We start from the raw sequence: 27,963 nt of genomic DNA, 5'->3' as shown, positions 1-27,963 counted from the left end.
AACCTATCTCTGTCTGGGCCCTCCTATTTCCACAGGCAAGGCTCCTTAGTCCTTTTAAAAGGCAGAGCGCGGAGGGGGGCTGGATTCTACGAGGAACCAATGAAAAGCCCCACTCGGCCTCCGTTCCTCCCACTCGGCCTCCGTTCCTCCCACTTCTTGCTGAGGTCAAAGGCCTGCGTCAGTTGCACTGTAGCCTCGGCAGTGAGCTGGGAGGTACCTGGTAAGGAAGGTACGGTGGCCCCAGCCGTGGGTGAGAGAAGCTCCACTCTGACACCCCCGTTGCTGCAGGTCGCCGTCGTTGCTCCGCTCGCTCTGAGAGAGCATGGCCCTGAGAGGCGTCTCCGTGCGGCTGCTGAGCCGCGTTCCTGGCCTGCGCGTCTTTCGCACGTGGGTCTCGTCGGTGGCGCAGACCGGTCAGTGCGGGATCGGGAGTGTGGAGGGAAGGAGGGAGGAACTGGGGGCTTAGGGACTTTCCGGGGGTGACTTTCCCGTTCTGTGCTTGCAGAGAAAGGCGGGAGGACACAGAGCCAACTGGCCAAGTGTAAGGACCTCTGGTCGCGCCGTGTGTCTGCTGCCCCTGTTCAGCTGTCTGTCTGCCCCAGGTGGACTCTGTCCCCTAATCCGAGGGCTGCCCGAGCAGGGTGGCAGGGTCGTGGCCAGGGTCAGAGGCACTAAGGCAGTGAGTGCGCTGTGCCTGCGGGGCCGGAGAAAGCTCACCTGGTCAGTCTCGTTTGCAGCTCGCAGTAGCCGGGAGGCAACATGGGTGTGGAGCGGTAGGGCTGATGAGGGTCCGAGAAGGGAGGGCACAGTGATCAGGCGGACTGGACCGAGGCGAATTCCTGCTCCCCTTCCCAGCCTCGCGTCCCAAGTTTGACTGGCAGGACCCGCTGGTGCTGGAGGAACAGCTGACCACAGATGAGATCCTCATCAGGGACACCTTCCGCACCTACTGCCAGGAGAGACTCATGCCTCGCATCCTGTTGGCCAATCGCAACGAAGGTGGGCGGGCTGGTGGGTGCCCTGAGGCTGCTCCTCCCCCTGGAGCCACAGCCACCCCGCCTCAAGGCCCCCTTGTCCTTGGGGCTGGGGCTTCCTGTGGCCTAGGGCTGGGCCTGAATTTGGGCACTTGTCCCTTTGCAGTTTTTCATCGGGAGATCATTTCGGAGATGGGGGAGTTGGGTGTGCTGGGCCCCACCATCAAAGGTAGGAACAAGTGTCTGTCCACATACTGCAGACCCCTCTGTATTCTGAAAGCCTCTTCCTCCTTCCCTCCCTCCCGCCCTCCTGCCCTCTCTCCTCTCTCCCTCCCTCCCTTCTTTCTCTTTCCTTTCCTTTTTTTTCCTTTTTTTTTTTCCCTGGAGTCTCCCTCTGTTGCCAAGGCTGGAGTGCAGTGGCACTATCTTGGCTCACTGCAAACTCCGCCTCCCAGGCTCAAGCGATTCTCCTGCCTCAGCCCTTCTAGTAGCTGGGATTACAGGCACGTGCCACCATGCCTGGCTAATTTTTGTATTTTTAGTAGAGACAGAGTTTCACCATGTTGGCCAGGCTGGTCTCAAACTCCTGACCTCAGGTGATCTACCCACCTCAGCCTCCTAAAGTGCTGGGATTATAGACATGAGCCACCGCATTCAGCCTTTTTTTTTTGAGACAGAGTTTTGCTCTTGTTGCCCAGACTGGAGTGCAGTGGTGAGATTTTGGCTCACTGCAACCTCCGCCTCCTGAGTTTAAGTGATTCTCTTGCCTCAGGCTCCCGAGTAGCTGGGATTACAGGCGTCTGCCACGCCTGGCTAATTTTTGTTTTTTTTTTTTTGAGACTGAGTTTTGCTCTGTCGCCCAGGCTGGAGTGCAGTGGCCAGATCTCAGCTCACTGGAAGCTCTGCCTCCCGGGTTTACGCCATTCTCCTGCCTCAGCCTCCAGAGTAGCTGGGACTACAGGTACCCGCCACCTCGCCCGGCTAGTTTTTTGTATTTTTTTGTAGAGACGGGGTTTCACCGTGTTAGCCAGGATGGTCTCGATCTCCTGACCTCGTGATCCGCCCGTCTCGGCCTCCCAAAGTGCTGGGATTACAGGCTTGAGCCACCGCATCCGGCCAATTTTTGTATTTTTAGTAGAGACGAAGTTTCACCATGTTGGCCAGGCTAGTCTTGAACTCCTGACCTCAGGTGATCCACCTGCCTCGGCCTCCCAAAGTGCTGGGATTACAGGTGTGAGCCACCGTTGCCCAACCCTTCTGTTTTTCTTTTTTTTTTTTTTTTGAGACGGAGTGTCGCTGTGTCGCCCAGGCTGGAGTGCAGTGGCGCGATCTCGGCTCACTGCAAGCTCCGCCTCCCGGGTTCCCGCCATTCTCCCGTCTCAGCCTCCCGAGTAGCTGGGACTATAGGCGCCCGCAACCGCGCCCGGCTAGTTTTTTGTATTTTTAGTAGAGACGGGGTTTCACCGTGTTAGCCAGGAGGGTCTCGATCTCCTGACCTCGTGATCCGCCCGCCTCGGCCTCCCAAAGTGCTGGGATTACAGGCTTGAGCCACCGCGCCCGGCCTTTCTTTTTTTTTTTGAGATGGACTCTCGCTCTGTCACCCAGGCTGGATTACTGGATTACAGTGGTATGATCTTGGCTCACTGCAGTTTCCTCCTCCCAGGTTCAAGCACTTCTGCCACCTCAGCCTCCTAAGTAGCTGGGATTGCAGGGGCATACCCCCACGCCCAGCTAATTTTTAAATTTTTAATAGAAATGGGATTTCCCCATGTTGGCCAGGCTGGTCTTGAGCTCCTGACCTCAGGTGATCCACCCGCCTCGACCTCCCAAAGTGCTGAGATTACAGGCATGAGCCGCCGTGCCCGGCCCCTTTGTTTCTTTTTTTAGAGACAGGGTCTCACTATGTTGCCCAGGCTGGTCTCAAGCGATCCTCCTGCCTTACTGAAAGCCTCCTTCTTTCCCTAAGCCACAGTTTCCCAGTCTGTAAAGTGGGGCTGTTGTCCTACCCTCTGAAAGTGGCTATGGAGATGAAATGAATAAACCTCAGCTAGGGCCAGCTTGGTGCCTGCCTCCTTGTGTGTCCCTATCCCGCCCTGTCTCTTGGGTCCTAGCTGGGCAGGGCCATGTTCTCTATTGTCCTGCTTTCCCCTCCTACTACCACCAGGATATGGCTGTGCTGGGGTTTCATCTGTGGCCTATGGGCTCCTGGCCCGAGAGCTGGAGCGGGTGGACAGTGGCTACAGGTCGGCGTTGAGTGTCCAGTCTTCCCTCGTCATGCACCCCATCTATGCCTATGGCAGCGAGGAACAGCGTCAGAAGTACCTGCCCCGGCTGGGTGAGTGGCTCCCCATGGGGCCTGGTGGAAGGAAGATAGTCCCTGAGGTCTGGAACTCAAGGGTGGGGCTGTCCCCTGAATCTATTCTGTCCGTATCTCAAAGATAGCATAAGTGGCCACCTGGACCCCCTGCCAGACCCTGGGCTTCACCTGGAGATCTGATCCCTGGCCAGCCTGATTGTCCCCCTCTGTGACCACCATCATCTCCCTGTGCTTTCTGTGTTCCCCAGCCCAGCCCAAATTGTAAAGTCCACCAGGTCCCTGCTGGCCATGTGCAGTGGCTCACACCATAATCCCAGCACTTTGGGAGGGTGAAGTGAGAAAATCCCTTGAGCCCAAGAGTTTGAGACCAGCCTGGGCAATGTAAGGAGACCCCATGTCTATTAAAAAACAAAAAAAGGAAAGCGCCTATGTGGCCTGAGCTAAGCGGACGTTGACCCTCTTTCCCATGGCACCTCGGAGGCGTTCAGCTGCTTCATGATGAAGCTGAACATCGTCCCAGCCACTGGCTGCCAGAAACTCATTGAAGTGGACGATGAATGCAAACTTTGTACTTTTTATGAGAAGTGTATGGCCACAGAAGTTGCTGCTGACGCTCTGGGTGAAGAATGGAAGGGTTATGTGGTCCGAATCAGTGGTGGGAACAACAAAACAAGGTTTCTGCATGAAGCAGGGTGTCTTGACCCACGGCCATGTCCACCTGCTACTGAGTAAGGGGCATTCCTGTTACAGACCAAGGGGAACTGGAGAAAGAAAGAGAAAATCAGTTCGTGGTTGCATTGTGGATGCCAATCTGAGCGTTCGCAACTTGGTTATTTTAAAAAACAAAAAGGAGAGAAAGATATTCCTGGACTCATACTACAGTGCCTCATTGCCTGGGGCCCAGTAGAGCTAGCAGAATCCGTAAACTTTTCAATCTCTCTAAAGAAGATGATGTCTGCCAGTATGTTGTAAGAAAGCCTTTAAACAAAGAAGATAAGAAACCTAGGACCAAAGCACCCAAGATTCAGCGTCTCGTTACTCTACATGTCCTGCAGCACAGACAGCAGCGTATTGCTCGGAAGAAGCAGCGTACTAAGAAAAATAAAGAAGAGGCTGCAGAATATGCTAAACTTTTGGCCAAGAAGGAGGCTAAGGAGAAGCACCAGGGACAAATCGCAAAGAGACGCAGACTGTCCTCTCTGCGAGCTTCTACTTCTAAGTCTGAATCCAGTCAGAAATAAGATTTTTTGAGTAATAAATAAGATCAGATTCGCAAAAACAACAACAAAAAAAACCCACAAGGCCCTGTGTGACCAGGCCTCTGCTGACCTTCCCACCTCTTCTCTGGCCACTCATGTGCTCCTCTCAGCCAGACTTAGCTACTGGAAATTCTCAAGAAGTACCGCCAGTCCTTTACACATCTGTTCCCTCTCCTGGCACTGCTGTTCCCCACAGCCTCCTTCTGCTTAACTCCTCACGCCCTTCCAGTTTGGCCAACTCCTTCCTGACTCCCTGGGTTCCCCTCTTCATCTTGACATTGTGATCTTGACTTTGGGGTAACCTGTCTCCTGAAAGCAGGGCCAGATCTAACTTAGTTATGAGGCCTGACTCAGGGGCGAGGGTAATTTTTTTTCTTTTTTGAGACGGAGTCTTGCTCTGCCCCCCAGGCTGGAGTGCAGTAGTACCATCTTTGCTCATTGCCCCCTCCGGCTCCCCAGTTCAAGCAATTCCCATGCCTTAGCCTCCTGAGTAGCTGGGACAGGTGCTTGCTACTCATGCCTGGCTAATTTTTATATTTTTAGTAGAGATGGGGTTTCACCATGTTGGCCAGGCTGGTCTCAAACTCCTGACCTCAAGTGATCCACCCGCCTCGGCCTCCCAAATTGCTGAGGTTACGTGTGTGAGCCACCTCGCCTGGTTTAATTTTTTGTATTTTTAGTAGAGATGGGTTATCACCATGTTGGTCAGGCTGGATTTTTTTTCTTCTTTGAGATAGAGTCTTGCTCTGTTGCCCAGGCTGTAGTGCAGTGGCATGATCTTGGCTCACTGCAACCTCTCCTGCCCAGGTTCAAGTGATTCTCCTGCCTCAGTCTCCTGAATGCTGGGATTACAGGCACACGCCACCACATCTGCCTTTTTTTTTTTTTTTTGTACTTTTAGTAGAGATGGGGTTTCCCCATGGTAGCCAGGCTGGTCTCGAACTCCTGACCTCAATTGATCCACCCGCCTCGGCCTCCCAAAGTGCTGGGATTATAGGCGTGAGCCATTGCGTCCTGCCACAAGGATAATTTTTGAGTGAGGGGGTGTATTGGGGACCAGGCAGCCATGTGACCTTGTCTTGTGCCTGCAGCCAAGGGGGAGCTCCTGGGCTGCTTCGGGCTCACAGAGCCCAACAGCGGAAGTGATCCCAGCAGCATGGAGACTAGAGCCCGCTACAACTCATCCAACAAGAGCTACACCCTCAACGGGACCAAGACCTGGTAAGGGGTCTAGGCAGTGGGCAGGTGGTGAACAGGGGCAAAGGGACGCTGGTCAGACCCTTCACCAACTGTTCCATCCCCAGGATCACCAACTCGCCTGTGGCCGACCTGTTTGTAGTGTGGGCTCGGTGTGAAGATGGCTGCATTCGGGGCTTCCTGCTGGAGAAGGGGATGCGAGGTCTCTCGGCCCCCAGGATCCAGGGCAAGTTCTCGCTGCGGGCCTCAGCCACAGGCATGATCATCATGGATGGTGTGGAGGTGCCAGAGGAGAACGTGCTCCCTGGTGCATCCAGCCTGGGGGTGAGTGGCAGCCACTTTGGGAATGGGTGTTGGGTCACCTGCAGGTGCGGCTTTGTCAGGCAGGCTCCATGCTGGGGACACAGCTCCCTGTTCCTGTGGAACCCACACAGTGGTGATTCTTACTCAGCCGGACTCACTGATGTGCTGAAAACTGCCCCCGTTTGGTGACCGTCTCGCTCATCACGGCTCTGCCCGGGACACAAGGGCCTGAACCAGCTCAGTCATTTGACTCACAGTGCATCTTCTGCCATCCATCAGCCTTCTAGCTCTGAACATGGAACCTAGATCCCAGGCTGGGTGGGACTGTGTGCAAACCAAGTGAGCAGGCACCAAGCTTCGGTGCCAGGGCCGTCTGAGATGTGAACCCCCTGCGTGGGGTGGCTGGGGAGGAGGCTTTCCCTGCTTCAGAGTTGGTTCTGCATAGGCACTCTTGCTGTCTCTTGGGTGTGGCTGAGGTGCCATCTTAACTCTACAGGGTCCCTTTGGCTGCCTGAACAACGCCCGATACGGCATCGCGTGGGGTGTGCTTGGAGCTTCGGAGTTCTGCTTGCACACAGCACGGCAGTATGCCCTGGACAGGTGTGTGGGGGCTGCAGTGAGATCCCCTGGGGTTGTGGGGCGGCTTGGGTTTCATTCTCTACCCCATGTGTGACTCCCCAGCCCCCACCCACCAGGCCTGAGTTCCTTGCTCTGGAATGATCAGTGACGTCCTTCTGAGCAGCTGTGGGCTGAGTCAACAGCAGGGCCAGGGCGAGCTCCGGGGCACTGAGGCAGCCTGGGAGGCTTCCTAGAGCAGGGGGCCCCAGGACAGGGACGGGATGGGAGACGGGCCTCCCCTTGCCCTTACCCTGCTATTTGCCCCTGTAGGATGCAGTTTGGTGTCCCGCTGGCCAGGAACCAGCTGATTCAGAAGAAGCTGGCAGACATGCTCACTGAGATTACCCTGGGCCTTCACGCCTGCCTGCAGCTCGGCCGCTTAAAGGACCAGGACAAGTAGGGGTTGTGTGGCGGGGGCTGGGGGACAGCAGCTGTGGGTGGAGGACCTTGTGTCTTTCCTGGAGAGAAAGGTCCTTCCTGCCTGGTGGCCCCGGGGACCTGAACCTTCTGCTCTCCCTCTTCTCTTTGATGGGCTGGGCTGACAGCCCCACTGGTCCCTCACTGGGAGCTTGGCTGCCTCAGGGAATCCCCACCCCGGGCTAGGTTTGTTTGGGGCATCCGGATGCCAGGATCCCCAGTCCTTGTTACCCTCATGTGCCGCTCCCAGGGCTGCCCCCGAGATGGTCTCTCTGCTGAAGAGGAATAACTGTGGGAAAGCTCTGGACATCGCCCGCCAGGCCCGAGACATGCTGGGGGGAAATGGGATTTCTGACGAGTATCACGTGATCCGGCACGCCATGAACTTGGAGGCTGTGAACACCTACGAAGGTGGGAGCTGGACCTCAGAGGGCTCACTGCAGCCTCAGTGTCTGAGGAGGGGGTATAGCGAGGTGGTACGGGGACAGGCCTGAGTCTGACTCCACCTATCACTAAGTGACAGTGTGACCTGGGGCGAGCCTCACCCCCTGTCCCTCATCTGGAGTTGCTTACACGGGGACTGTGGAAGTGAAGTGCTTCATGCACCACATGGAGGCCCCATCATGCCTTGCAAGGGGCTCCCAGCTCTTTCTCCCACATGCTGGGGATGAGGAATGTTCCTAAGACAGGTAAGCTCCCAAGGCAGCCCAGGGGTGAGGCCCAACTCCTAGCAGGCTGGTTGATGTGAGCGAAGCTACCCGCAGGACTCAATGCTCCATTTATGGTTTTTTTTTTTTTTTTTTTTTTTTTTGAGACGGAGTCTTGCTCTGTCGCCCGGGCTGGAGTGCAGTGGCCAGATCTCAGCTCACTGCAAGCTCCGCCTCCCGGGTTTACGCCATTCTCCTGCCTCAGCCTCCGGAGTAGCTGGGACTACAGGCACCCGCCACCTCGCCCGGCTAGTTTTTTGTATTTTTAGTAGAGACGGGGTTTCACCATGTTAGCCAGGATGGTCTCGATCTCCTGACCTCGTGATCCGCCCGTCTCAGCCTCCCAAAGTGCTGGGATTACAGGCTTGAGCCACCGCGCCCGGCTCCATTTATGTTAAGAGACAAAAGTCATCTTCAGATGACGGTGTTTGCACCCTGCAACTGATGGTGATTTACATGGCGGCCCAGAACCCCTTGCTTGGTGGGAAGACAGATGTGGAAAAAGATACTTAAAAAAAAAAAAGTGCGGCCGGGCGCGGTGGCTCACGCCTGTAATCCCAGCACTTTGGGAGGCCGAGGTGGGCGGATCACGAGGTCAGGAGATCGAGACCATCCTGGCTAACATGGTGAAACCCCGTCTCTACTAAGAATACAAAAAAATTAGCCGGGTGAGGTGGCGGGCGCCTGTAGTCCCAGCTACTCAGGAGGCTGAGGCAGGAGAATGGCGTGAACCGGGGATGGCGGAGCTTGCAGTGAGCCGAGATCCGGCCACTGCACTCCAGCCTGGGCGACAGAGCGAGACTCCGTCTCAAAAAAAAAAAAAAAAAAGTGCAAACCCAGTGTGCACTATGCAGAAACAGAGGGAGGTATGAGGACCCCCCCAGCAGAGAGGCTTCCAGACAGAGAGGACAGCAAATGCAGGAGAGGTGCCTTCCCTGCGCCACAGCCCCAGATCTTGTCTCTATCTGGCAGCTGGCAGGTGGGGGGATCCTACAAGTGTGAGAATGACCCTGAGGACAAGCAGAGGGCGCCGTGAGACAGTTTTATGCAGAGATGGCATAAGTCAGATTTGCTGCTTTACAGGCTCGGCGCAGTGGCTCACACCTGTAATCCCAGCACTTTGGAGGCTAAGGTGGGAGGATTGCTTGAGCTCAGGAGTTAGAAGTTATAATGAGCAATGATTACTGTGCAACTGCACTCCAGCCTGGGTGACAGAGCGAGACTGTCTGAAAAAGAACAGAAACAATGGCCGGGCGCAGTGGCTCACGCCTGTAATCCCAGCACTTTGGGAGGCCGAGGCAGGCAGATCATGAGATCAGGAGATCAAGACCATCCTGGCTAACACGGTGAAACCCCGTCTGCTAAAAATACAAAAAATTAGCCGGCGTGGTGGTGGGCGCCTGTAGTCCCAGCTTCTCGGGAGGCTGAGGCAGGAGAAGGGCGTGAATCCGGGAGGCGGAGCTTGCAGTGAGCCAAGATCGCACCACTGCACTCCAGCCTGGGCAACAGAATGAGACTCCGTCTCAAAAACAAAACAAAAAAACATAGGTTTGTACTTTAGGAAGTAAACAGAATGGGCTCTAAAAAGGAGGCTACAATCTTGCCTTCTGCTCCATGGAGCTGGGGAGGAGCAAAGGATGAGACACCAGGGCGTGAGGTGTGGCAGAAGCTGCCTCTTCTCTGGGAGAGGTGGCTTCAGGTGGGCAGAGGTCAGCTGAGGCAAGTGACTGCTTTTCCGATGTGCTGTCCCTCCCAAGGGTAAGAAAGGGCCTGCTGTGTTTCCCTGGATCTCAGGGGTGCTTTTAGCCTCTGCAGCAAGGAAGCGTGGCCAGGTTGAAAATCAAACATTTAATAAACTGTGGGCCTGGGAGTGAGGAGAACTTGCCAAGGGTGGGGAGCATGAAGGCTGGGCCCGTGGCAGGGGCTGGACTTGCTACATTTTGGGAGTTCAGCACGAGGAGCTTTGGGTTTTTGTTTTTTTTTCTGCCAAGATGCATTATAGAACCATGAAAAACAATTTCTCAGTGTGGCCCAAATGGTGGCCTCACAGTCTTCTGGAGGCTGTCACTAAGGCGCGAGTCTCCCGGCAGCTGTCAGCATTCACCACCTCTGTGGGTCTGTTCTTCTGAAGCAGTGGCCTGGGGGGACATGAAAATTCATTTTAAGGCTGGGCGCGGTGGCTCAAGCCTGTAATCCCAGCACTTTGGGAGGCCGAGATGGGTGGATCACGAGGTCAGGAGATCGAGATCATCCTGGTTAACACGGTGAAACCCCGTCTCTACTAAAAAATACAAAAAACTAGCCGGGCGAGGTGGCGGGTGCCTGTACTCCCAGCTACTCGGGAGGCTGAGGCAGGAGAATGGTGTGAACTTGGGAGGCGGAGCTTGCAGTGAGCTGAGATCCGGCCACTGCACTCCAGCCTGGGCGACAGAGCGAGACTCCATCTCAAAAAAAAAAAAAAGAAAAAAAAAAAGAAAATTCATTTTAAAGGAAGTTGTGAGCCGTGAAGACTCCAAACCAACTCTGTATTAATCTTGTCCAGGTACACATGACATTCACGCCCTGATCCTAGGGAGAGCTATCACGGGAATCCAGGCATTCACGGCCAGCAAGTGAGCCTGCCCCATCAGGGGCCCAAAACTCTGAAGCCCCTTTCTGGAGAGATGCCTGGCTGGACCGCAGGAGCGCCGTGCTCTGAGCTTAGAAAGGGAGGTGGCGGATGGCGTGGGAAGTGAGAGACACTGATTTTTAAATATCAAAATTTCCCTTTGAAGTCGTTCGGATGTGTTCCTTAAAAAGAAGATGGAATTCTCTGTAGAGTGTCTCAATCCACTTTTAACCATGGATGAGAACAGACTCCATTTACCCTGAAATAGCAGCTTTTCTTGGGAGGAGAGTGACATTGAAGCAACTCCGTCTGCTCCAGCCAACCCCCTCACACCGAGTTCATAGTGTGCCCTCCGTCCCTCCCGTCTGGGGGTAGTGCCTTATGCTGGGTGTTGGAGCAGAGTGAGGGAGAGGAAAATAAAGAACTGCACATCTGACCCCACGGTGTCGGGCCGGTTTACTGGTAACCACCTGAGAAGTAGTTTCAGCCACGGAAGAAACGAACACGTCTGGGGGCTGTGAGTCGCTGGGACGTGGTGGGGACTTCCCCCTAGAGTGATCTGGCCCCCGTCTGAGTCTTAGGCTCTGGTGTGAAAAAGAAACCCAGGTTAGCAGTGACAGGCTGTGCCAGGGCTGCAGGGCTCAGGGCTGTGGGCAGAGGAGATGATTTCTGAGTGGCAGGGGTGCAGGGGACTTTGTCCTTTCTGTCACCACAGAGCTGCTCATACAACAGTGGGACATGACAAAGGTTTGGCTTCTCAGCTCAGACACACCATGTTATAGGGGACCACAAGCAAGATGGTAAGTGCACCAGGGGCTTTGCAGCGACTGTGGCCTGGTGGGGTCAGTGCTGGGTGCCTGGTTTCTGTTCACATTTACTCTTGGCTGGGCCATCCCTGTCCTCTTCCTCAGGCAGCGCCCCCCATGTGAGTTTCCTCATACCTCAGGCTGGAGATACAGGTCTTTGTACACAGTTTCCACGCTGTGGCAGACTTGTTTGAGCTCTGTCTCCAAATGGCTGATCTTTGCCATTTTCTGGGTGAACTCTTGGAGCTTTTCCTGGATGATCTTGTTGTGGTCATTATAAATCTGATAGATCCTCTCCTCTAATTTCTCTGTCAGATCCGAAACCTTTTAAAGAATAAGATGTGTTCTTAGAAAATCAAACAAGAGGTATCACAAGACATATGTGTTAAGTGGGTTTCTTAGATTTCTGTAATTTATCTTATGAAAATGGCAAAATAGGCTGGGCACGGTGGCTCACGCCTATAATCCCAGCACTTTGGGAGGCAGAGGCGGGTGGATCACTTGAGGTTAGGAGTTTAAGACCAGCCTGGCCAACATGGTGAAACCTCGTCTCTACTAAAAATACAAAAATTAGCTGGGCATGGTGGCACATGCCTGTAATCCCAGCTACTCGGGAGGCTGAGGCAGGAGAATCACTTCAACCCAGGAGGTGGAGGTTGCAGTGAGCCGAGATTCTACCACTGCACTCCAGCCTGGACGAGAGTGAAACTCCGTCTCAAAAAAAAAAAAAAGAAAGAAAATGGCAAAATAGGCCGGGCATGGTGGCTCATGCCTGTAATTCCAGCACTTTGGTAGGCCGAGGTGGGTGGATTGCTTGAGGCCAGGAGTTCAAAACCAGCCTGGCCAACATAGTGAAAACCCATCTCTATTAAAAATATAAAAACTAGGCCAGGCGCGGTGGCTCAAGCCTGTAATCCCAGCACTTTGGAAGGCCGAGACGGGCAGATCACAAGGTCAGGAGATCGAGACCATCCTGGCTAACATGGTGAAACCCCATCTCTACTAAAAATACAAAAAACTAGCCGGGTGAGGTGGTGGGCGCCTGTAGTCCCAGCTACTCAGGAGGCTGAGGCAGGAGAATGGCATAAACCCGGGAGGCGGAGCTTGCAGTGAGCTGAGATCCGGCCACTGCACTCCAGCCCGGGCGACAGAGCAAGACTCCGTCTCAAAAAAAAAATAAAAATAAAAATAAAAAAAATATAAAAACTAGTTGGGCATGGTAGCGTGACCCTGTAATTTCAGCTACTCGGGAGGCTGAGGCAGGAGAATTGCTTGAACTGGGGAGGTGGAGGTTGCAGTAAGACAAGATGATGCCATCACACTCCAACCTGGGCAACAAGAGTGAAACTCCATCTCAAAAAAAAAAAAAAATTAGCAAGGCATAGGTGACGCGCATCTGCAGTCCCAGCTACTCGGAAGGCTGAGGCAGGAGGATCAGTTGAGCCCAGGAGTTGGAGGCTACAGTGAGTCATGATCACACTAATGCACTCCAGCCTGAGTGACCCTACCTCAAAAAAAGAAAAGAAAAACACTAAAAACTAAAACCCAGTGCAGTGACTGGGGGTCAGATTGCCTATATGTTAAATTTTTTTGTTTTGTTTTGTTTTCTTGAGGCGGAGTTTTGCTCTTGTTGCCTAAGCTGGAGTTCAATGGCATGATCTCGGCTCACTGCAACCTCCGCCTCCTGGGTTCAAGCCATTCTGCTGCCTCAGCCTCCTGAGTAGCTGGGATTATAGGCAAGCGCCACCACGCCCTGTTAAGTTTTTGTATTTTTAGTAGAAATAGGGTTTCACCATGTTAGCCAGGCTGGTCTCGAACTCCTGACCTTAGGTGATCCACCCCCTCGGCCTCCCAAAGTGCTGAGATTACAGGCATGAGCCACTGCACCTGGCCTGTTAAATTTTTTTAACAGGCAAAAGTATATACAGTCGTGTGCTGCATATTGACATTTTGGTCAGTGTCAGACTGTATATACAATGATGGCCCATAAGAGTATAATGCCATATTTTTACTGTACCTTTTCTGTGATTAGATATATTTAGATACACAAATACTTACCATTGTGTTATAAGTGCCTACAGTATTCAGTATGGTAACAGGTAACATGCTGTGTGCAGGTTTGTAGCTTAGGAGCAATAGGCTCTTCCACGTAGCCTAGGTGTGTAGTAGACTATACCATCTAGGTTTGTGTAAATTCACTCTATGATGTTCAGACAATGACAGTGTCACCGAGGGATGCATGTCACAGAACTGTACAGGACAAGCTCAGCCAGGTTAGGAAGAAAGTACACAGAATAGAAGAGGCATCCAACAAAGTGGCCTCTGGGTGGTGTATCAAATAAATAAATAAATAAATAAATGTTTTTGTGTCTTTTCTACTAGAGGTCAAGGCAGCGGGCTGAGGAGTTCAAGACCAGCCTGGTAACATAGCAAGATTCCAACTCTACAAAAAATTTTTTTTTTTTTTTTTTTTTTTTTGAGACGGAGTCTCGCTCTGTCGCCCAGGCTGGAGTGCAGTGGCCGGATCTCAGCTCACTGCAAGCTCCGCCTCCCGGGTTTATGCCATTCTCCTGCCTCAGCCTCCCGAGTAGCTGGGACTACAGGCGCCCGCCACCTTGCCCGGCTAGTTTTTTTGTATTTTTTAGTAGAGACGGGGTTTCACCATGTTAGCCAGGATGGTCTCGATCTCCTGACCTCGTGATCCACCCATCTCGGCCTCCCAAAGTGCTGGGATTACAGGCTTGAGCCACCGCGCCCGGCCAAAAAAATTTTTAAAGAAAATTAGCTGGGCAAGGTGGGTGCACACCCAGCTACTTAAGAGGCAGAGATGGGAGGATCACTTGAGCCCAGGAGTTTGAGGCTCCAGTGAGCTATGATCGTGCCACTGCTCTCTAAGCCTGGGCGATAGAGTGAGACACCACCTCTAAAACTATAAATCAATACAACACAACACAACAATACAATACAACACAACACACACAACAATACAATACAATAAAACAAGTGAGCCGGGCTTGATGTTGCATGCCTATAGTCTCAAGCTACTCAAGAGGCTGAGGTGAGAGGATTGCTTGAGCCCAGGAGATCAAGATTGCAGTGACCTATGATTCCACCACTGCACTGCAGCCTGGACAACAGCAAGACTTGTCTCAAAAAAAAAAAAGAGGCCGGGCGCGGTGGCTCAAGCCTGTAATCCCAGCACTTTGGGAGGCCGAGACGGGCGGATCACGAGGTCAGGAGATCGAGACCATCCTGGCTAACACGGTGAAACCCCGTCTCTACTAAAAAATACAAAAAACTAGCCGGGCGAGGTGGCGGGCGCCTGTAGTTCCAGCTACTCGGGAGGCTGAGGCAGGAGAATGGCGTGAACCCGGGAGGCGGAGCTTGCAGTGAGCTGAGATCCGGCCACTGCACTCCAGCCCCGGGGACAGAGTGAGACTCCGTCTCAAAAAAAAAAAAAGAAAAAAGAAAATAAAGTCAATCTGTCATCAAGACACCTAGAATCAGCAAGCTCTCCCAGTCACATGACCCATTATGTATTTTTTTGTTTGTTTGCTGGAACTATAGGCATGTGCTACCATGCCTGGCTAATTTTTTTTTGAGACAGCGAGCCAAGATCGTGCCACTACTCCAGCTTGTGCAACAGAGCGAGACTGTCTCAAAAAAAAAGAAAGAGAAAACCAGAAGAAAGAAGCGGTCTCCTTTTTCTTTTCTTTTTTTTTTTTTTTTTTTGAGATGGAATCTCACTCTGTCACCAGGCTGGAGTGCAGTGGCGCAATCTCGGCTCACTTCAACCTCCACCTCCCATGTTCAAGCAATTCTCCTGCCTCATCCTCCCGAGTAGCTGGGACTACAGGCACGCACCACCAGGCCCAGCTAATTTTTGTATTTTTAGTAGAGACAGGGTTTCACCATGTTGGCCAGGATGGTCTCCATCTCCTGACCTTGTGATCCCCCCACCTCAGCTTCCCAAAGTGCTGGGATTACAGGCGTGAACCACCGTACCTGGCCCCTATTTATTTATTTTTGAGACAAAATCTTGCTCTCTGGCCCAGGCTGCAGTGCAGAGTGACTACACCGAGTCAATTTTTCTATTTTTAGTAGAGATGTGGTTTCACCATGTTGGCCAACCTGGTCTCTTAACTCCTGGCCTCAAGTAATCCACCTGCCTCGGCCTTCCAAAGTGCTGGGATTACAGTCATGAGCCACTGCGCCTGGTCCCCCCATTATTTATTCTGAAGAGGCATCAGGCGCAACCGTTCATGTAAGACCTGAACATCACACCAGCTTTTGCAAGACGTAAGCCCCAGGCATGTTAAAGAACCTCCACTCCCCCATCACAGACCATTCAATGGCTTCTGCTGGACATATGGTTGTGACAATGCAAGTTATGCCTTGACCCCCTACTCCCATGGCTGCTTGACCTTGTGTGAAGTAAGAGGGCTGGGTGTTGGAGACAGGAGGGTATCCAGTGCCCCGCTCCTTCAGCCTGGCTGTCTCATCAGGCAAATCATTCATTTCCAAGCCTTATCTATAAAATGGGTCCAATCTCTTCACTGTAGGACTATTCTAAGGGTAAACTGAGATACAGATGATCCCCAACTTACTACAGTTCAACTTACTACATTTTTCACGTATAGCATTTTCAGCTTGCAATGGGATTATTGGGATGTAGCCCCATCATATGTGGAGGAGTGCCTGTGTTGCGTATGAATGGTCTAGCACCGTGCCTGGTGTACAACAGACATTCATCGGTGGTTCATTCCCTCCCCTTTTGCATAAGGAATCCCCCCTCTCACTGGGTGAAGTCTGTCACCTTGGTCTTCAGGCTGTTCCTGAAGTTGGTCATGAGTGCATGGTCCTTTTGCCGGCTCTCATTGATGTTTTCGATCAGCTCCTGGGCTCTCTTCTGCAGGATGTCGATGCTTGAGTCCAGAGAGGAGAAGTAGAGTCCCGACTTCCCTTCCAGCACTGTCAGCTGGCAACTGGCACTGGAGATGGCGACACAAGGGCAAGAAACCTGACTTCACAGAGTACAGGATGCGGCCGGGTGTGGTCGCTCACGCCTGTAATCTCAGCACTTTGTAGGCCGAGGTGGGCGGATCACAAGGTCAGGAGTTCGAGACCAGCCTGGCAACATGGTGAAACCTCGTCTCTACTAAAAAAAAAACAACAAAAAATTAGCCAGGCACGGTGGCACATACCTGTAGTCCCAGCTACTTGGGAGGCTGAGGCAGGAGAATCGCTTGAAACCAGGAGGTGAAGTTGCAGTGAGCCAAGATCACGCCACTGCACTCCAGCCTGGGTGACAGAGTGAGACTCCATCTCAAAAAAAAAAAAAAAGTACAGGACGCTGAGATCAGCACCAAACTCTTCCAAGACCAGCTGATCTGAGAGAGCTACATGGTGGGAGAGGACCCACATTGTTGCCTTCCATGGGTGATACGAGGCATGCTTCCTAGGTTATTCCATTCACACACATGCCCTGAACGATGAGAATGGCACCGCATTTTATAGCTGAGAAAACAGATCAAGAGGCACGACTAAATATGCACAAGGTTCCAGACCAAGGAGGTCTGTCTGACTCCAAAGCCCACTGTTATTTTATGACACCAACTCGCTTCTTTCGAATACCAATAATAGTATCAATACTTTCTTTCTTTGTTTTATAGAGACAGGTCTTGCTCTGTTGCCCAGGCTGGAGTGCAGTGGCACAATCATAGCTCACTGCAGTGTCAACCTCCCAGGCTCCAGTGATCCTCCCACCTCAGCCTCCTGAATAGGTGGGACTACAAGCACGTGCTACCATGCAGAGCTAATTTTTAAAATTTTTAAATAGAGACTGGGCTTCACTATGTTGTTCAGGCTGCTTTCAAACTTCTGGCCTCCCAAAATGTTGGGATTACAGGCATGAGCCACTGTGCCTGACTGATGTAATCAGCAATCTCCTGCAACCTCCGCCTCCTGGGTTCAAGCGATTCTCCTGCCTCAGCCTCCCGAGTAGCTGGGACTACAGGTGCACACCATCACACCCAGCTAATTTTTGTACTTTTAGTAGAGACGGGGTTTCACCATGTTGGCCAGGCTGGTCTCAAACTCCTGACCTCAAGTGATCCTCCTGCCTCGGCCTCCCAAAGTGCTGGGATTACAGGCGTGAGCGACCACACCCAGCCTGATGCTTTCTTAAGTGACCTTCCTGTCACTAACCTGCTGCATCTCTTTCCCAACCTACTGGGTGATGTTCACCGCCTGGGGCTACAGTGTACCTGCACCTCCTTGCTCCCACCAGGTGAGGTAAATACCTGTTGAATTATATTTAAAGAGCATTTAAAGAAATGCTCACACATGCAAAAAGTTGTTGGTCCCATGCTGTACTTGTAACTAATGATGTAATTCAAATATTGTGTTAACCAGTGAAATAGTGGCAGAAGAGTGGCAGCTGTCTAAAAAGCTAAACAGAATGAAAAATGTTGAGTAATATGTAATGTTATGTAACTTCATAATATTCAATGTAATAAAATGGAACTTCGTTCGGTTGGGTATGGGGGAGATGACTAAAATTGAAGCAAAGATCATAAAAATCTAGAAAAATTCTGCATATAGATTGCTCTGCCAAGGTTTTGTTCTCTGCTTTAAAAACAGAACTGGGGCCAGGCGCGATGGCTCAAGCCTGTAATCCCAGCACTTTGGGAGGCCGAAGTGGGTGGATCACCATGTCAGGAGTTCGAGACCAGCCTGGCCAAATGGTAAAACCCCATCTCTACTAAAAATACAAAAAATTAGACGGGCACAGTGGTGGGCATCTGTAATCCCAGCTACTCGGGAGGCTGAGGTAGTTGAATCGCTTGAACCCTGGAGGCAGAGGCTGCCGTGAGCCAAGATCGTGCCACTGCACTCTAGCCTGGGCGACAGAGCAAGACTTCATCTCAAAAATAAATAAAATTAAATTAAAATAAATTAAAACAGAACTGAAAATTGTGGGTAATGCATTGTGAATGAAGTTTATACTGTGATCTGATAAGACAACCCATTGGTTTTTTTTTTTTTTTTTTTTTGAGACGGAGTCTCACTCTGTCGCCCAGGCTGGAGTGCAATGGCCGGATCTCAGCTCACTGCAAACTCCACCCCCCGGGTTTACACCATTCTCCTGCCTCAGCCTCCCAAGTAGCTGGGACTACAGGCGCCCGCCACCTTGCCCGGCTAGTTTTTTTGTATTTTTTAGTAGAGACGGGGTTTCACCGTGTTAGCCAGGATGGTCTCGATCTCCTGACCTCGTGATCCGCCCGCCTCGGCCTCCCAAAGTGCTGGGATTACAGGCGTGAGCCACTGCGCCCGGCCTTATTTTTATTTTTTTAATTTAATTTAATTTTTTTTTTCAGACGGAGTTTCACTCTTGTTGCCCAGGCTAGAGCGCAATGGCGCAATCTCAGCTCCCAGGTTCAAGCGATTCTCCTGCCTCAGTCTCCCAAGTAGCTGGGATTACAGGCATGCACCATCACACTCAGCTAATTTTGTATTTTTAGTGGAAATGGGGTTTCTCCATGTTGGTCAGGCTGGTCTTGAACTCCCGACCTCAGCTGATACGTCCGCCTTGGCCTCCCAAAGTGCTGGAATTACAGGCATGAATCACTGCGCCCAGACTTTTTGTTTATTTTTGAGACAGAGTCTTGCTTTGTCGCCCAGGATAGAGCGCAGTGGAGCGATCTCAGGTCACTGCAACCTCCAACTCCCGGGTTCAAGCAATTCTCCTGCCTCAGCCTCCCAAAGCGCTGAGATTACAAGCGTGAGCCGCGGGTCAGCCCCTAGTGACCTTCTACACTATAATCTGATTTCCTACTCCTGTTTGTCAGCCTAAAACTGTCCCCCTCCAGCCACAAGATCAAGTCTAAATTCCTTTGCACAGCATACAAGGCCTTCCAGGGCCCTGGCATCCACCCTCTCTTCCAGCCTTAATGGGTTTTTTTTCTTTTTCTTTCTTTCTTTCTTTCTTTTTTTTTTGAGAAGGGTCTCACTCTGTCGCTCAGGCTGGAGTGCAGTGGCATGATCTCGGCTTACTGCAGCCTCTGCCTCCTGGGTTCAAGCAATTCTCCCACCTCAGCCTCCCGTAGCTGGGATTACAGGTGCCTGACAACCATGCCTGGCTAATTTTTGCCTTTTGTTTTTTTTTTGAGACAAGTTCTTGTTCCGCTGCTCAGGCTGGAGTGCAGTGGCGGGATCTCAGCTCACTGCAACCACCATCTCCCAATTTCAAGCAGTTTTCCCATCTCAGCCTGATGAGTAGCTGGGATTACAGGCACCTGCCATCATGCCCATGGGGTTTCACCATGTTGGCCAGGCTGGTCTGGAATTCCTGACCTCAGTTGATCCGCCTGCCTTCGCTTCCCAAATTGCTGGGATTACAGGTGTGAGCCACCGTGCCCAGCACAGGCTTAGTTTTCTTTCTTTTTTTTTTCAAGACGGAGTCTTGCTCTGTCACCCAGGCTTAAGTACAGTGGCATGATCTCAGCTCACTGCAACCTCTGCCTCCTGGGTTCAAGCAATTCTCCTGCCTCAGCCTCCCAAGTAGCTAGGATTACAGGTACCTGCCGCTGCACCCGGCTAATTTTTGTATTTTTAGTAGAGACAGGGTTTCACCACGTTGGCCAGGCTGGTCTCGAACTCCTGACCTCGTGATCCGCCCGCCTTGGCCTCCCAAAGTGTTGGGATTACAGGCGTGAGCCACCAAGCACAATCTAGCCTTACTGTTTTCTACAGTCCCTCCATCTGCAGCAATTGGGGACCTTCCACAATTTCCCCAAACATGTCAGCCTTTGCCTGGAATGACTTTCCCTTCCTGCCTCCTTCAAAATGGAACATCTGGAATTTTGCTTCTCTACCCCCACTACACCTTGGCCTTGCTGGTCACAAAGCTGCCACAGTTTATGAACATCAGTCCCCTCTAGTGCATGACACCTTGAGGGTGCAGACTACACCCTACTCATTTGTTTTGCAGCACCCCAAAGGCTTCATCAGTTTGCTGAATATCTAAATGAATGCAGCACTGACACTGGGGCTCCCACACCTCCTCCTACGGAGTTTGCCTTGTTATCTCGACCTCTCCTGGATGCTCTCAACAGTTTCAGACCTTAAAATTAACATCAATGAGAGCACCAGGTGTTTATTTGTGTGTGATTGTTCACAACCTGCTTGAGCTGTTAATGGTTCAGAGCTGCTCCTTTCTAAGGCTCAAGGGATGAGGCTGGAACCGGTTTTCATGGCAGCTAAGCAAACAGTTAAAAAAAAAATCACTTGAATTCAGCTAATTCAAGTTTCATGGTAGGACAAAGGCCTGCATCAGACGTCTGCTGAGAGCTTCTTTATTTTTCCAACCTCTCCTTTGGGGATTTATCCCTTTCGATTTCATTTTTCTTAATACGCAGCAGCTGCATATTAATCAGGATGCTAATGAATCATAGGCTTCCCTGGGCCTGCATTCACCAATTAACTTTAATAAACAAAATGCGCGGTGTCCTCTCTGCTGGCTTTCCCGGTTCCTAGGCTGGCTTCTGTTGCCGAACCCTGGACCGAGGCCAGAAAATGCAAGTCAGCCCTACACAGCACGTTGGGTGTGCATGGCCTGCGCCCGCATTGGGCAGTGGGCTGGGGGCTGTGAACGCAGCGCTTCGTTCTTCTATTATGGTCTGTCCTTCTAAGAAGTCCCTAATTTGGCTGCGAGGATTAGGACATAGTTCCCAAGCAGGGCCCACGCTGGCAGGGGGCCCAGGAGCTGCGGAGGAAATGGGTCTAAGCGAAGAGACCATCTGTTCGCTCCAGGTAAAGCTGTGATTGGCAGGCGACTGAGCCAGAACCGCCCGCTGGCGGGGCCCTCCCTCCGTGGCCTCTAACAGATATACAAGTAAACAATCCGCCAGCCACTTATGACCACCGCGGGTGGCAGTCCCGGGAGAGGAGGCAAGCTAATCAAACATTCAAGGGGGAACACAACAGAATCTCTGGCGCTTAGGCAAAACAATGTTTTGCTGAAGTACAGCCAGGAAGGGGGAAGGTTTGAATGGGAGCTGATGAGCCAGTTCCTCAACCTCTCCTTTTCTCTCTGGAAACGTGTTAACATTTTAATCATGTTGCTGAGTATCTGCTGCTGGATCTATTAACTGGCCCCTGCACTGGTTTTAATCCATCTGTTTTTTGGCCCAGAGTTCCCGTGGAGCTCCTTGAAGTCTCTAAATGATTTGCAGCAGTCTGTCTTTTCACTACACAGATCCTGGTCTAAACATGCTATTCTGCAGTAAGGTATTAGCAAACAAACGACTTCAACCATTGCTTCCCTTTTTTTTGGTCTCCAATTGATAGCACACACTAGAAACCATTTCACACCCGTGGCCTGCTTTCCAGCAGAGGAATGTGCCAGGTGAGGGAAGCTGACTGCTTTCTGCCTAGAGTCCTAAGGGCCCTGTCCTGACTCTCCTCTCACTCCTTCCCCAGGTGAGCTCATTCATTCCACAGCAGCTGCTGAAACAGTGACTCCTGCAGCACCATCTCCAGCCCCTCGCCCCATCCCGAGTTCCGGGTCAGAAAGTTCAACTGTATCCTGGACAGGTGGATGTCCCTGGCCACCTAAAATGGCTCAGAAAAACAAGGACAACACGGAACTCGTGTTCTTGTCTCTGCCAGAGAAGCCACCACCTACTGGAAACCACCACAAGCTGGAAAGCAGGCAACAGTGATGTGCTGGTAAGCATTTAGCAACTGGCTGTGTGATGGGGGAAAGCCCTGATTCATAGCGTTTGCCAGTTTCCGTGGTGCAGAGCCTCCCACCATAACCAACTTCAGGCTACCAACATGAAGACAAGATGCTAAATGCCAAGTTGGGAAGAGATGTGTAGAATCGACTCTTGCAAGCCGGTAAGAGCTCGCTCCAGCACCTCATGGCCGGGAAACATCCTCCCTCATCCCCCTCCTGTGCCTCACGGTAGGAGGCACTCCCTCCACGTGCCCTGCTAAAGGCCATGCCCCCACAGAAGCCTCTCACTAGGCCTCCCTACATTCACACATTCTCCCTCCCAGCCATTCTCTACAAAGCAGCCATTTTTTAAATTAATATTATTTTTTGAGACAGAGTTTCGCTCTTGTTGCCCAGGCTGGAGTGCAGTGGCGCAATTTTGGCTCAGTGCAACCTCTGCCTCCCGGGTTCAAGTGATTCTCCTGCCTCACCCTCCCAAGCAGCTGAGATTACAGGCATGCACCACCACGCCTGGCTAATTTTGTATTTTTGGTAGAGACGGGGTTTTGCCATGTTGGCCAGGCTGGTCTTGAATTCCTGACCTCAGGTGATCCATCTACCTCGAACTCCCAAAGCGCTGGGACTACAGGTGTGAGCCACCGTGCCCGGCCTGCAGCTGTATCTTTTTATAACTGGAACCTGAGCATATCACTTCTGTGAGCCAGCAGTTCCCTTCCTAGGTATAAGTATGCCCAGGAGAAATGAAATCATCTGTCCATACGCAAACTTTTTTAAATAGATTTCATAGCAGTGCTGCTCATAACAGCCAAAAAGTGAAAACCACCTGAATGACTATCAGCAGATGAATGGATCAACAAAATGCGGTAGACTCATGTGGAATATTATTCAGCCATTGGAAAGATGGAAGTCCAGATGCAGTGGCTCATGCCTGTAATCCCAGCACTTTGGGAGGCCACCACACCCAGCCTGGAGTGATGAAGATGTTTTAAAGTTGACTATGAGAATGGTTGTCCAGCTCTGAATATACCAAAAGCAATCGAATCATACACTTCAAGGAGGTGAGTCGGGAGCGGTGGCTCATGCCTATAATCTCAGCACTTTGGGAGGCCAAGGTGGGCAGATCACGAGGTCAGGAGATTGAGACCATCCTGGCTAACATGGTGAAAGTCTGTCTCTACCAAAAAAAAAAAAAAAAAAAAAAAAGCCAGGCGTGGTGGTGCATGCCTGTAGTCCCAGCTACTCAGGAGGCTGAGGCAGAATTGCTTCAATCCAGGAGGGGGAGGTTTCAGTGAGCCAAGATCACACCACTGCACTCCAGCCTGTGCGACAGAGCAAGTCTCCGTCTCGGAAAAAAAAAAAAAAGAGGTGAACCGGATGGTATGTGAATTATATCTGAAAGCTGTTACCGAAAAACCCTCTAGGATAAAGTCTGTAGCCCACAAAATGCCTCATGACCTGGCCCCTTCTGCAGCCCTCACCTTGCCCTCACCCTTGTACCCCACTTGCTTGCCCAGCCACACTGGCCTTCCTTCAGCTCCCCGAATGCCACAAGCAGGGACTTTGCACAAGCTCTTCTCTCAACTCCTCCTTCCCCGCCCAGCCCACACCTTCTGCTTCAACATCTCTTTTACAAGGACACCTTCCCTGGCTCCACGTTCCAGTCTGGCTGCCCACAGGGGAAAGGTCTCCCAGCACCATGATCTGTTCCGTGTTGGTGCTTAGTCAGATGCAAACACCAGGAGGGTATGAGCATGTCTGTCTGGAGGACAGGGGTGTCCCTGCTGCCAATTATAATACCTGCCATATCAGCCTCTTTCCCCGAGACAGGGTCAGGCTCTGTTGCCCAGGCTACAGTGCAGTGGTGCGATCTTGGCTCACTGCAACCTCTGCCTCCCAGGTTCAAGCAATTCTCCTGCCTCAGCCTCCGGAGTAGCTGGGATTACAGGCACACGCCACCACACCCAGCTAATTTTTTGTATTTTTAGTAGAGATAGTGTTTCACCATGTTGGCCAGGCTGGTCTCAAACTCCTGACCTCGTGATCCACCCACCTCGGCATCCTAAAGTGCTGGGATTACAGGTGTGAGCCACCGCGCCCGGCCAACATCAGCCTTCTTGCTCTTTTGAGAACACATCAAGCTTATTCCTACCTTAGGGACTTCATACTTGGGGCCCCCTCTTCGTGGAAGTTTTGAGCCCAGAATGCCTCCTGGCTGGCCCCTTCTCATGTGACTTCTTCAGAGTTCTCTAACTTCTCTAAGGTTCCTGTAACTCTACTTGCTCCTTACTATATTTTGTTTCTTCATTCCACTTACTTGCCACCAGTTGAAATGACATTATTTACTTATTTATTTTTGAGACAGGGTCTTGCTTTTCCAGTGCAGTGAAGCAATCATGTCTCACTGCAGCCTTGACCTTCCAGGCTCAAGTGGTCCTCCCACCTCAGCCTTCCAAGTAGCTAGGACCACAGGTGTATGCAACCACACTGTGCTGATTTCTTTCTTTTATTTCTTTTTGGAGAGATGTGTCTCTCTCTGTTGCCCAGGTTGGTCTCAAACTCCTGGGCTCAAGGGATCCTCCTGTCTTGGCCTCCTGAGTAGCTAGGAATACATGTGTGCACCACTACGCCTGGCTGATTTTTGTATTTTCAGTAGAGACAGAATTTCACCATGTGGGTCAGGCTGGTCTCGAAATCCTGACCTCAAGTTATCTGCCAGCGCCAGCCTCCCAAAGTGCTGGGATTACAGGCATGAGCCACTGCGCCCAGCCTCTACTAAATATATATATATATATATATATATATTTTTTTTTTTTTTTTTCTTTTTTTTGAGACAAGTCTTGCTCTGTCACCCAGGCTGGAATGCAGTGGCACAATCTTGGCTCAGTGCAATCTCCGCCTCCTAGGTTAAAGCAATTCTCCTGCCTCAGCCTCCTGAGTAGCTGGGATTACAGGCATCTGTCACCATGCCTGGCTAATTTTTGTAGACACAAGGTTTCACCATATTGGCCAGGCTGGTCTTAAACTCCTGACCTCATGATCTGCCTGCCTCGGCCTCCCAAGTGCTGGGATTACAGGCATGAGCCACTGCGCCCAGCCTCTACTAAATATATATATATATATATATATATATATATATTTTTTTTTTTTTTTTTCTTTTTTTTGAGACAAGTCTTGCTCTGTCACCCAGGCTGGAATGCAGTGGCACAATCTTGGCTCAGTGCAATCTCCGCCTCCTAGGTTAAAGCAATTCTCCTGCCTCAGCCTCCTGAGTAGCTGGGATTACAGGCATCTGTCACCATGCCTGGCTAATTTTTGTAGACACAAGGTTTCACCATATTGGCCAGGCTGGTCTTAAACTCCTGACCTCATGATCTGCCTGCCTCGGCCTCCCAAGTGCTGGGATTACAGGCATGAGCCACCGTGACTGGCCTACTAAATTTTTTTTTTTTTTTTTTGAGATGAAGTCTCACTCTGTCGCCAGGCTGGAGTGCAATGGCATGATCTCGGCTCACTGCAACCTCTGCCTCCGGGATTCAAGCGATTCTCCTGCCTCAGCCTCCCGAGTAGCTGGGACTACAGGCGTGTGCCACCATACCCAGCTAATTTTTGTAGTTTTAGCAGAGGCGGGGTTTCATCATGTTGGCCAGGATGGTCTCCATCTCTTTTTTTTTTTTTTTTTTGAGATGGAGTCTCACACTGTTGCCCAGTATGGAGTGCAGTGGCACGATCTCGGCTCACTGCAACCTCTGCCTCCCGGGTTCACGCCATTCTCCTGCCTCAGTCTCCCGAGTAGCTGGGACTACAGGTGTCTGCCACCACGCCCAGCTAATTTTTCGTATTTTTAGTAGAGATGGGGTTTCACTGTGTTAGGATGGTCTCAACCACCTGACCTCTTGATCCACCCGCCTCGACCTCCCAAAATTCTGGGATTACAGGTGTGAGCCACCACTCCTGGCTTTTTTTTTTTTTTTTGAGACAGAGTTTCACTCTTTTTGTCCAGTGAGTGCAATGGCGCGATCTCAGCTCACCACAACCTCCACCTCCCAGGTTCAAGCAATTCTCCTGCCTCAGCCTTAGCTGGGATTACAGGCATGTGCCACCATGCCCGGCTAATTTTGTATTTTTAGTAGAGATGGGGTTTCTCCATGTTTGTCAGGCTGGTCTCAAACTCCTGACCTCAGGTGATCCACCCGCCTCGGCCTCCCAAATTGTCGGGATTACAGACGTGAACCACTGTGCCCAGCCAATATATTTTAATAAATTAGCCAGACATTCTGGCACGCCTCTATCACTATCTCTAGTCCCAGCTATTTCAGAGGCTGAGGTGGGAGGATCACTTGAGTCTGGGAGGTGGAGGTTGCAGTGAGCCGTGATCATGCCGCTGCACAGTGATGAAGCAAGATGCTGTGTTAGGAGGGAAAAAAAAAAAGCAGCAGACACTGGCAGAGCCTTGGGGAAGAAAATGGTGAATGAGAGGGACCCAGGGGCCCGTGTGGACCCATAGGGCTGGGATCTTCCTCACCTAGCTGGCCCTCCACCAGCTTCCTCCTTGCAGTTCTCTTCCCACTGTTGATGCTCCTTGCTCTCTCCCAAGGGCTGTGGCTCCTGGTCTTTGCACTTCACATGGGGCAGGTCCACCTGCGAGCACAGTCAGGAGGGAGGACAAGGAGGGACGATAAGGAGTGAACAGATCGTCCTCCTGCCGACCCTTCAACCCTGGGCACCTCTATGTGCCGCTACGGGATGGTGGGGACCCGCAGGAGAGACAGGCTGGGCTGGGCAGGTGCCATGAGGGCAGGGGCGTGGGGTGAAAGGACACTCTGTCCCTAGGGGACACCTGGACACCAGACCTAGAGCGGCTGGGTGAGGGCAGGGCTGTAGGAATGTAACTGGGGGACCTGGGCTCCTAACTGGTATGTGTGTTGGCTGGAGTCCTTCCAGAAAGAAGAGGTAGAAGAAAAGAAATGAGGCCGGGGGCGGTGGCTCACGCCTGTAATCCCAGCACTTTGGGAGGCCAAGGCGGGCGGATCACGAGGTCAGGAGTTCGAGAACAGCCTGGGCGATATGGTGAAACCCCGTCTCTACTAAAAATACAAAAATTAGCTGACGTGGTTGGGGCATGTCTATAATCCCAGCTACTTGGGAGAAAAGAAAGAAACGGGTGCGGTGCGTGGGTGTGTGTGCCTTTCTCTACTCCATTTCGGCCACGCGCCATGTGTGGAAATCAGACCGTCAGTGCGTCAGTCAGGGCCGGGTTCAGTCAGTCAGGAAATTTGGGGCCAGGCCTGATGAGAGGCAGCCCCAATAGCAAAGGACAAGGGGCCGGGTTCGGGTCCGCTGGAGAAGGCTGGGATCGCAGCCGTTCCCTGCCCATCTGTCCGCCCGCCCCACGCGCGCGAAGCAAACAAGCGCCGCGTACTCCCTGTCGCTCCATTACGTATTTTCCCGCCTTCCAGCTGGCACCGTGTGCGCATGCGCCGACCCGCCCCTTGTCTGCTCAGCTCCGGCGCGTGCTTGTTGTGCGACTCATGCTCCCGGCCCCGCCCCCTTTGAGAATTTGCACAGCCAATGGGGCGGGGCCGACCGTTAAGCAGCAGTTTCGTGGTCCCGGGGCTGCGCGCGCAATAGGCGCTGCTGGAGAACAGGAGGGTAAGCTCTGTGTGCGCGTGTGTGCCCCTGTGAGGCTCCAGGGTCACACGCAGCGCTCAGGTTATAGGGATTTCAAAGAGTCCTTTGTACATCTAACTTCATCCACTCTGCCTTGGAAAATATTCTCAATAACAATTTTTTTTTTTTTTGAGACAAGGTCTTGGTCTGTCGCCCAGGCTGGAGTGCAGTGCTGCGATCATAGCTCACTGCAGCCTCGACCTCCCAGGTAGCTGGGACTACCAGTGTCATCCACCACGCTCTTTTATTTATTTACTTATTTATTTTGAGACGGAGTCTCGCTCCATCACCCAGGCTGCAGTACAGTGGAGCAATCTCGGCTCACTGCAAGCTCCGCCTCCCGGGTTCA

General features: G+C 51.8%; 2 protein-coding genes and 1 pseudogene across 7 annotated transcripts; 2 read left to right on the top strand and 1 right to left on the bottom strand.

Moving 5' to 3' along the window:
* Positions 1-90: 90 nt before the first annotated feature.
* Positions 91-10,836, top strand: GCDH (glutaryl-CoA dehydrogenase). 5 transcript variants are annotated; one of them, XM_033195930.1, is made up of 12 exons: positions 91-220; positions 289-413; positions 506-541; positions 856-999; positions 1,141-1,203; positions 3,139-3,309; positions 5,642-5,771; positions 5,855-6,071; positions 6,547-6,650; positions 6,939-7,064; positions 7,336-7,496; positions 10,335-10,836. In XM_033195930.1, the coding sequence occupies exons 2-12, from the start codon at positions 323-325 to the stop codon at positions 10,406-10,408; spliced, it is 1,317 nt and encodes a 438-aa protein (XP_033051821.1). In that variant the 5' UTR covers positions 91-220; positions 289-322; the 3' UTR covers positions 10,409-10,836. The 5 variants fall into 5 exon arrangements, with proteins under 5 accessions (XP_033051821.1, XP_033051823.1, XP_033051822.1 ...); XM_033195932.1 differs by lacking the exon at positions 506-541; XM_033195931.1 differs by lacking the exon at positions 91-220 and having other exon boundaries at positions 227-413.
* Positions 3,322-4,560, top strand: LOC117074473 (annotated as a pseudogene).
* Positions 9,622-27,799, bottom strand: SYCE2 (synaptonemal complex central element protein 2). Of its 2 annotated transcripts, XM_033195938.1 has the most exons (6): positions 27,367-27,799; positions 26,470-26,585; positions 16,023-16,197; positions 11,342-11,530; positions 10,871-10,984; positions 9,622-9,930 (listed from the first exon to the last, which is right to left on the bottom strand). In XM_033195938.1, the coding sequence occupies exons 1-6, from the start codon at positions 27,379-27,381 to the stop codon at positions 9,886-9,888; spliced, it is 654 nt and encodes a 217-aa protein (XP_033051829.1). In that variant the 5' UTR covers positions 27,382-27,799; the 3' UTR covers positions 9,622-9,885. The 2 variants fall into 2 exon arrangements, with proteins under 2 accessions (XP_033051829.1, XP_033051828.1); XM_033195937.1 differs by lacking the exon at positions 9,622-9,930 and having other exon boundaries at positions 10,711-10,984.
* Between the last annotated feature and the right edge of the window lie 164 nt (positions 27,800-27,963).

Source organism: Trachypithecus francoisi, unplaced genomic scaffold (assembly GCF_009764315.1).
Source record: "Trachypithecus francoisi isolate TF-2019V2 unplaced genomic scaffold, Tfra_2.0 Lachesis_group5, whole genome shotgun sequence".
NCBI classification, from domain to species: Eukaryota; Metazoa; Chordata; class Mammalia; order Primates; family Cercopithecidae; genus Trachypithecus; species Trachypithecus francoisi.
This window is presented reverse-complemented; position numbering and strand designations above follow the sequence as displayed.

Coding starts and splice junctions, on each gene's coding strand:
- GCDH (XM_033195930.1), top strand. CDS start 323: ATGGCCCTGAGAGGCGTCTCCGTGCGGCTGCTGAGCCGCGTTCCTGGC. Junction 1,000..1,140: donor GTTGGCCAATCGCAACGAAG/GTGGGCGGGCTG, acceptor GTCCCTTTGCAG/TTTTTCATCGGGAGATCATT. Junction 7,497..10,334: donor GGCTGTGAACACCTACGAAG/GTGGGAGCTGGA, acceptor AATCTTGTCCAG/GTACACATGACATTCACGCC.
- SYCE2 (XM_033195937.1), bottom strand. Junction 16,198..26,469: donor GCTGGTGGAGGGCCAGCTAG/GTGAGGAAGATC, acceptor CGCCATCTCCAG/TGCCAGTTGCCAGCTGACAG. Junction 11,531..16,022: donor GGAACAGCCTGAAGACCAAG/GTGACAGACTTC, acceptor ATTCTTTAAAAG/GTTTCGGATCTGACAGAGAA.